Source organism: Bombyx mandarina, chromosome 15 (assembly GCF_030267445.1).
Source record: "Bombyx mandarina strain Sakado chromosome 15, ASM3026744v2".
Lineage (NCBI taxonomy): Eukaryota > Metazoa > Arthropoda > Insecta > Lepidoptera > Bombycidae > Bombyx > Bombyx mandarina.
In genome coordinates this window covers 10,662,881-10,671,907 of record NC_143221.1, presented here as the reverse complement: position 1 = coordinate 10,671,907, position 9,027 = coordinate 10,662,881, and the positions used below count along the sequence as shown (strand labels likewise).

Here is a 9,027-nt window from a genome sequence, read left to right as displayed (position 1 = left end):
ATATCTAATTTATATATCTATATTCTATATATATCTAATAAACAGGTGGCGTGAGACGATGGTTTGCTTATTAGATATAAAATAATTAATAATTAATATTAATAAATTAATAAATTTAATTGTTTTTATGATCGAACAATCACTGATTCTCGTCAAACAAACGATAGTTGATCAAAATTAATTAATCTAAGTGATAAAAATTAAGATATCTAGTAAGAGGGGCCAACTTAAGGGTGATCATTTGTTCAATTAATTATAAATAAATAAAAGACAAACAGACAATTTTTACATTCGAACATATTAACGAACAAACGACGAACAAATAATTAAAAATAAAAATAAATCCAAAAATAAAAAAGGGGGCCAAATTCAGTAAGTTATTTAAAATAGACTTTATATTCATAAAATTCAGTTTAATGATCTGTGATTCAGAGTACCTACCATAGATTATACACATAAATTTGATGTAAACCTATCGAGTTTATTTTTCAAATCGAATATTATTTCTGTGAATTACAAATACATACTACCTAAACTGACCTAAAGTAGTTACTACAGGCTACTATTGATAATATGTTATTGTTGTGATTACCATTTGATATGCAAAATGAGTTTTACTAGTGACGAAGTAAACTTTCTTGTGTACCGCTACTTACAAGAGTCAGGTAAAGTAATAGATACATTGTTGAAATAGCTTGGTTTTTCGTGAAACCAAGCTCATGGTGGCTGAAGATTTTCAAAATACAGAAACCGCAAAAATACATAGGCTATAGAAACTTAAAATATAGGCAGTTAATGAAATAAACAACCTGTCACATTGTTGATCAATCGGTTTTATAGAAACACTGGAATTTTGAATTGTACACATTTAATGCAATAATTCTTGTTTATAATTTACCCTTTAAAAACTTTAAAAGATGTTCTGATAAATGTGTATTGCAAAATCACATGAATGAATATTAAAATATATCCTATTATTTATGTCTGGAGTACATGCAAAAATCGTTCCTCGTCATAACACGGGCTGCTATCACCGCCCTTAATTATTACTGTAAAGCTGTTGTGTTATATTGTTTCAATGGTGTAAAAGCCTTTAAACAAGACTGCCACCATCTCTCAAAGTGGTTGGAGGCTTTAATTTGTGAAGTTGGTAGGTTTCTAAAATTACTCTTACAATTAAATTCAAAACGATGTGATCTGGTAAAAATTTATATATGTATTTACAATATACTGCAATACACACTTGTTATTTGATAACATAAAACACACAAAGTTATAAACTTGGTGTTAAGTGATTATTTGAACCCACAGCCATCACTGCTTGAATGCCAAAATCTAGCTTAAGACATGAGGAGTCTCCACTGTGTAGTACAACAGCTATCCCGCTTTTGAAACAGGAATATATTTATGGTGGTGGTACGTACCTATGTGGTCTCAGAAGACACTCCACCACCAGTGGGTAGCCCCAGCCATGTTCATTATTTTTTCAATAATATTACAGGCACATTTACTGTCCAAATTCTATTGAAATTATAAAATGTAATATATTAAATAATAACCCTACAAATCATTATGCATACTTAATATATGTGTGACTGCATGGCAGGAATAAACAATATAGGTAGTAGGGGCATAATACAATATGTACTATGTAAATTAGGCCTGTACTTGTTGTTATTAAATAGGAATATTAATTCTACCTTATGAATTAAATATTTTTTTCTAGGTTTCCACCATTCAGCATATTCTTTTGGAATTGAATCACACATATCACAAAGTAACATTAACGGAGCTCTTGTTCCTCCGGCAGCATTATTGAATATTATACAAAAAGGATTACAATACACTGCAGCGGAAATAACATTAGGCGATAATGGTAAGTAACGAAACATGATTGTGATTCATGTGTTAATCATTCCACACTTATTTGCCAAACAACAATGTTACTTGCATCACATGAAATTATCTTACCTATTGGACTGGAACATGGAGGTTGTTGGTGCCTACCTGTCAGTTTATAATACTAAATAAGAGCCTGTAAATTCTATAACATTTTCTTCTAGGAACTGAAAATCGTCTCACAGAAAGCCTCAGCTTGATTGATGCTGTTACTCCAGATGTAGTAGCAGCTAAACAAAATGCTCACAATGCTCAGAAACAAGCTGCCAAAACAGAACAGGGATCTGGAAGCGAACAAAATGGTGTTGATGTATGTTTTTTTTTTATTTGTTGTTTGTAATGCTATTTGTGATTTAAATACATTATTACTAATTAGTGGTACTATCATGTAGTGGTAAGGGTACATTATCACAATTTTCAATTAAATAGATAGATAAAAACACCAATAGATTTATTCCGAGTCATTACTTACTACACATGCCCTGAAGAAAACCCATCAAGGCCATTTTGATTATTTTTTATTAACATATGTTCCAGTGTTAACATAAATGTAAAACTTAAAGTATCTCAGGTATCTCTGATTCAAAATTGCAAACAATTAAAATAAAATATCACATCGAAAGTTATTAGTAGTAAAAACAGTACAGTAGTACAAAGGTACTAAAAGTAGTCTTCACTCTATAAAACAGTAGATTGAATTCTTGCTTGCTCCTTTAATCCCTGCGTTGGGTCTGTTGCCTAATTTTCCTTTTAAATTCCCTATATTTACAAATCAAGGGATTAAAGGCTATTTGGTTTAAGTGACATTTTGCTTAATATACAAAATTTATTTTTGTAATCAATGGTGAGTTTTATTTGGTAGTATCATCAATTAAAAACATCAAAGACACAAGTGCTAAGTAACTAAGACACTAGATTAGAATTATCAAGATCTTAGAATTAATCTGTTTAAACATGGGCATGTATGTATGTGTCAATTGTGTCATAATTTTCTAAAATTTATTTATTTATTTAGTTATTGCTTAGATGGGTGGACGAGCTCACAGCCCACCTGATGTTAAGTGGTTACTGGAGCCCATAGACATCTACGACGTAAATGCGCCACCCACCTTGAGATATAAGTTTTAAGATCTCCAGTATAGTTACAACGGCTGCCCCACCCTTCAAAACGAAACGCATTACTGCTTCACGGCAGAAATAGACAGAGTGGTTGTACCTACCCGCGCGGACTCTGAAGAGGTCCTACCACCAGTGTAACAACTGGTAACAGTGTTACAACTGGTCCCTAAAAAAATAACAAAAGATATAATACAAAATTTTATTATTTCTAATTTGTAGTGCCTGTAATATAACAAAACAAATGAGCTGACAGCCGACTTAGTTGATTGAATCCTGTGTTTCTGGGAAAACTGGGATTACTTGTCAACTTCTTGCTTTACTATGAGTGAAAAAATAAAACCCATTTATTCTCTGCTTTATGAAACCAATCTAGAATAGCAACACCCCATCTCTACCCATGAGTTTGTTAAACACCAACTGTGGTGAATCATCATAGAATGGGACACAGTGCTTTCCAAATGTTATATCAAGGGACTGTGAGCTTGTTCAAAGACATGCATTTTTTTTAAATTAGCTATAAATTTAATTTTACATTTACATTAAGGTTCACCACCTACAACTCTTGTTATGATGTACACAAAGATATAGGGATCCTGTGTATTATTTTCTAAATATTTTTAAAGGGTACAACATGCAGTGCACAAGCTGCAGCAAGTGCTGAGACACCAGCATCAAACATACCCGTGCCTATGGACATGGACACATCAATTGAAATTCCAGCAAACAAAGCTACTGTACTAAGAGGTCATGAATCTGAAGTATTTATTTGTGCATGGAACCCAAGCACGGATTTACTGGCCAGTGGATCAGGTGATAGTACAGCTAGGTAAGTTGATTAAAATAATTTTTTTATTATACTAATTAGTGTAGAATAGTAATTTAACATTAAAATAATTCAATAATTGAACAATTTAAGCTGTAAAATTGAAAGCTTTTACATTGTTTTCAAATAAAAATAACCAGTACACCTATGTACTGCAAATTAAAATAATAATGTTACTTAAATTTATACAGAATTTGGGATATGTCTGACAACCCAACAACTACTCCAAACCAACTAGTACTCAGACACTGTATTCAAAAAGGAGGTACTGAAGTACCAAGTAACAAAGATGTCACTTCACTGGACTGGAATGTAAGTTTACAAGCTTTTTAATTAATACTTATTCATTCATTTATTTGTAAAAAAAGCTTGCGTTGTGAGCCACACAAAGCGTCACCATCCTGCCTATTTCTGCCGCAAAGTAGTCATGTATTCCGATTTCCGGGGTTGAATAGCCATTACACAATGCCATTGAGATTTGTACCTCAAGACAGGTGGCTACAGTCACCGGGTGATGTCTATGGGCTCCAGTAATAATTTTACACAAAGTGGGCATGAGATTGTTCACTCTGATGTGCACAAAAAGAAAATTTATTTATTTTTAATTTATTTAATATGATTAATTTAGGGATATTGCAAGTTGAATTAAAGAAATAATATGATAATAATGTAACTTTTTATTATAGTGCGATGGAAATCTTTTGGCAACTGGATCATATGATGGTTATGCTCGAATTTGGACTACAGATGGTACATTAGCATCGACTTTAGGTCAACACAAGGGACCTATATTTGCACTCAAATGGAACAAAAGAGGAAATTTCATCCTTAGTGCAGGGGTACTACAGATTTATAAGTTTATATAAGTTTATATTTAAGATATAAGTTTTAGATATTAAAAAAATGTTTTTTAGTAAGTTATGTAAAAATAAGCTTAGAATTGACATAATAATTATTTTAGGTTGATAAAACAACGATTATATGGGATGCTTCAACAGGTCAATGTACCCAACAATTCTCATTCCATTTAGCACCAGCACTAGATGTAGACTGGCAGACAAATACATCCTTTGCTTCATGTTCTACTGACCAGTGTATACACGTTTGTAAATTAAATGCTGACAAACCAATTAAAAGTTTCCAAGGACACACCGTAAGTACAATCTTTAAAATGCATTTTATTGTTTATTTTATTATTGCCTTTGGTTGAAAAACCACATACATTTGTTAGTGTGAGTTAAGTACGTATTCATTACACTTTTTTTATTGCATAGATGGGTGAATGAGCTCACTGCTTACCTGGCCTAAAGTGGTAACCAGAGCCCATAGACATACAACAACGTAAATGCCCCCATCCACCTTGAGACATGAGTTCTAAAGTCTGTTTTTACAGAACAACGGCCGGCCTCAACCTTCCCACCCAAACTCATTACTGCTTCAATGGCAGAAATACACAGGTGGTAAACACCATTGCGGACTCACAAGATACCCTACCATCAATAATTACGAAAATTATAATTTTTTCTAATTTGATTTTTATCACACAATGTTGAATTGTGAACTGTGAATGTCAATCATGAACATTTGTTAAGGACGTATTTCATTAGAAATATTGGTACTTTGACGCGGAATTTGAACAATAGCACACTCTATCGCTCAATTCGAATGCATATTTATTATCCTTAAGTCCACGACGACTTGGAGTCTGAGAGCGGACCTCAATATTCACGTCTTAATCTCTCATACCACTTAGTATGTTGTGGACCCTGTACTCGTTTGCTTTTGACAGAAATAAAAAAAACTATAATTAAAAATGTATTTTTTACAGAATGAGGTTAATGCAATAAAATGGGACCCACAAGGACAGCTACTTGCATCTTGTTCTGATGATATGACTCTTAAAATTTGGTCAATGAAGCAAGATACTTGGGTTCACGATTTGCAAGCACATTCAAAAGAGATTTATACTATAAAATGGTCACCAACTGGACCAGGTACACAGAATCCTAACATGAATTTAATTCTTGCTAGTGCATCATTTGATTCAACCGTCCGCTTATGGGATGTTGAAAAAGGTGTCTGTATTCACACACTAACAAAACACACTGAACCAGTTTACAGTGTTGCATTCTCTCCTGATGGTAAGTTTTTGGCAAGCGGTTCTTTTGACAAGTGTGTTCACATTTGGTCAACACAAACTGGAAGCCTTGTACATTCTTACAAAGGTACTGGTGGTATTTTTGAAGTATGCTGGAATTCTCGTGGTACCAAAGTGGGAGCCAGTGCTAGTGATGGCAGTGTATTTGTGTTAGATCTTCGTAAACTTTGAGACTTACAAATATAAACCTCATAGCCTTATATGAGGTGGTGCTGTGGCATTGGAACATGAATTTGACATTGATGATATTACAATAATTGGTAAAGTGTGTTGTGCTATTGGAACTAAATAATATAATGCACTAGATTTCAATCACCAAAAGTAATTTTGCAGGTATAATCAACATTTATGATTATTACAGTATATTTTTAGAAATCTCATCTTTGAGATTGGGTGAAGCAGTGAAATTATGCATAGAAAAATAAATAAATGTGTTATAATGGTTGTAATTTTTGTCACATAATTTTCGAACCGGCGGTGCATATCGCCATCATTTTATTTTTGGTAATTTAAAAATAGTTTTGAATTAAGAACGCAAATGTAATATTTTATAATATCTGGTAAAATTAACTAATGACATGTTCTCTGTTACGTCATAGAATATGTAGTGTTTCAAGTGAATGATTTATATTTTTGTTGGTATAAAATAACTTGCAAGCTCTGTTCATAGTTTTAAGGTGTATTTTGTGTCTATCAATTGGCATTAACAGAATTCCATACTACATATTAGATATTCACGATAGGTCACCGTGATTATTTTCTAGTGATTTAACAGTAGTTTTGTTTATAAAAAAAACATAGCCTAAAGTTTATTTATTAACTTTACTTTTTCAATACTTTTTTAACTTGTTATCTAAAGCAGAAAAAAGCTGTAGGTAATTTAAATAAACAGCTGAAAAATAGACTGTAAGGCTGCAATTCTCAAACTGGAGTATTTTGTTATTTTATTTAACTAATTATTTGTTTAAATATCATAAGAGTTTATATTTAGCTGCACAAAAACATTATCTCACCTGCAATAAGAAATCGGGTCATAATAACTAATTATCAAAATTAGTTTGGCAACATAAATAATCAATTGAAATGTAAAATAACATTTAAAATGTACAGTAAAAATTTACATTTAAGTACAAAATATATGACAAAGCCTTACTAAAATTTTAATTGAGTATTACAATGTCTGTAATAAATATCTAGTAGTTAGTATAAACTTTATTTAATAAAAATGTTTTTTTTTGTAAAAATTTATTTCTTAGTCAAATAAATTTATTTTAATCAACAAATATTTCAAGTCCTGTTTATTTTTCGGATATCAAGACATTGGTCTTTTATAGGCTAACAAATCTTCATGTTTATAAAGTTCATGTAACTTTGAATACATAAAAACAAAAAAGAATAATAAGTTGTCATATTGTCCAACATAAGGATCACATTGAGGATGATTTTGATCTGGATTATGCACAGGGTAGTAATCTGTAAGGTGGAATTTGTAATTTTCACTCCGACCCCATGCACACAAATGTAATTCTAACACAAGTTGATGTAATGATTCAATTGTGGAAAGATACCACCTAGGACTGCCTTTTTGGTGTCTCCAAAATTGAGATGGTCTGTTTTGCAAAACTATGGTTGGCAGTTTTTGAATTCTTTTATCGGCATATATACCACGGCATTGATTCCACGTGCTGTCAATAATAACTACATGATTTATAGGTAATTCTTGGACATGATAGATTTCATGGTTATCTTTTCTTGTAACTATCTTTTTCATTAATGTTCCAACATTGTAACCAACTGGCAGTTGTGATAACATAATTTCTGAGTATGAAGGCTGATTTTGTTGTTGATTGAATAAGTCTCGCACAGATTTTGCCTCAGCTCCAGGAAACAACAAAACAACCTTTCCATCAGTAGGATAATCTGGAATATCTGGATATGTGTACACTGTGACATCCCGTGGAGCAAGAACAGCAGCATGGGCTGCAGTGCTTTTACCATTAATCTCTCCTTTGTGTTTGATAATATCCACTTTTATTGGTAGCTGCAAAAATATTACTTATTTATTATGCTGAATTTATTGTTTCCAAGAAATTAGTTTTATGAGTTACTAACTTTACAGTAAGGTATTTTTCCTTCAAGTGCTGGTACTGGAATAAAACAAACATAACAAAAGTACATTCTTGACTTGCCGCAACGAGGGCAAGCACTTCTACTAGATAGAGAAGTAAGCGGTTCAGTGTTTGTTATTATCAACCCTTCAAAAGGCCTGTCATCACAAGCCTTAGCGATACGATTTTTAGGGTTCATCTTTCCTTTAATATAAAGCTAAACTATAAATTTCACGTATTCTATGGTAATTCAATGCTATATTGTTTATTTTGTAACACCATTTAAACATGACAATACAATACAATATCTACACATAAAAATATGTGATATTTATATAAAATGATGTATTTTTAAACACTACACCCTAAAAATGTAGTGCATTTTATCTATTTTACAATTAATTTAGCAACAATAAATTTATTTTTAGTTTAGAACTAAAACAGTTTTAGTTAACATTTGTTTTTTTAAGGAATTGTATGACCTGGTAACTAAGACTTTTAGGTCATGTCTTATTTTAATTTATATTCTTATTGTTATGAAAAATTATAATATGGAGTGAAATGAAATAAAGATGATTAATTTGAGACATTTCATAGATTAGGATGATATTAAATGAAATGATATGGGATCAAATATAATCTCAGTAAAATGGTGGTCATTAACAGATTTTTTCAGTGGACTTTTTGGAGGATCCCGAAAAGTTACGTTCAGCGGCTTTGTTTCATTTTCCCACATTTGTGCACTTTCACAGATATTAAACAGTTAATAAACCACCATTATTACACATTTCAACCCGAAGAAACACTAAATAGACAAAATAAAACAAATCACACAACTTCACTTCTCGCGTTCCCGCCAAAAAGCCACTTTTGCAACTTTTGACAGCTATTGAAATTCCAGAATGAGTAACAAATAGGAC

The 9,027-nt window shown here is 31.8% G+C and overlaps 2 protein-coding genes across 2 annotated transcripts; one reads left to right on the top strand and one right to left on the bottom strand.

Annotated features, from left to right (window-relative positions):
• Positions 1-415: 415 nt before the first annotated feature.
• ebi (transducin beta like ebi) lies at positions 416-7,282 on the top strand. Its single transcript, XM_028187482.2, has 8 exons — positions 416-665; positions 1,727-1,876; positions 2,064-2,209; positions 3,642-3,844; positions 4,033-4,153; positions 4,528-4,680; positions 4,803-4,994; positions 5,670-7,282. Exons 1-8 carry the CDS (start codon positions 608-610, stop codon positions 6,168-6,170), a joined length of 1,524 nt encoding a protein of 507 aa, XP_028043283.1. The 5' UTR covers positions 416-607; the 3' UTR covers positions 6,171-7,282.
• Positions 7,139-8,580, bottom strand: LOC114252825 (tRNA-uridine aminocarboxypropyltransferase 1). The gene is made up of 2 exons (XM_028187483.2): positions 8,112-8,580; positions 7,139-8,040 (listed from the first exon to the last, which is right to left on the bottom strand). Exons 1-2 carry the CDS (start codon positions 8,304-8,306, stop codon positions 7,312-7,314), a joined length of 924 nt encoding a protein of 307 aa, XP_028043284.2. The 5' UTR covers positions 8,307-8,580; the 3' UTR covers positions 7,139-7,311.
• Positions 8,581-9,027: the final 447 nt, after the last annotated feature.

Coding starts and splice junctions, on each gene's coding strand:
- LOC114252825 (XM_028187483.2), bottom strand. CDS start 8,306: ATGAACCCTAAAAATCGTATCGCTAAGGCTTGTGATGACAGGCCTTTT. Junction 8,041..8,111: donor GAAAAATACCTTACTGTAAA/GTTAGTAACTCA, acceptor ATATTTTTGCAG/CTACCAATAAAAGTGGATAT.
- ebi (XM_028187482.2), top strand. CDS start 608: ATGAGTTTTACTAGTGACGAAGTAAACTTTCTTGTGTACCGCTACTTA. Junction 666..1,726: donor CCGCTACTTACAAGAGTCAG/GTAAAGTAATAG, acceptor ATTTTTTTCTAG/GTTTCCACCATTCAGCATAT. Junction 2,210..3,641: donor GCGAACAAAATGGTGTTGAT/GTATGTTTTTTT, acceptor ATATTTTTAAAG/GGTACAACATGCAGTGCACA.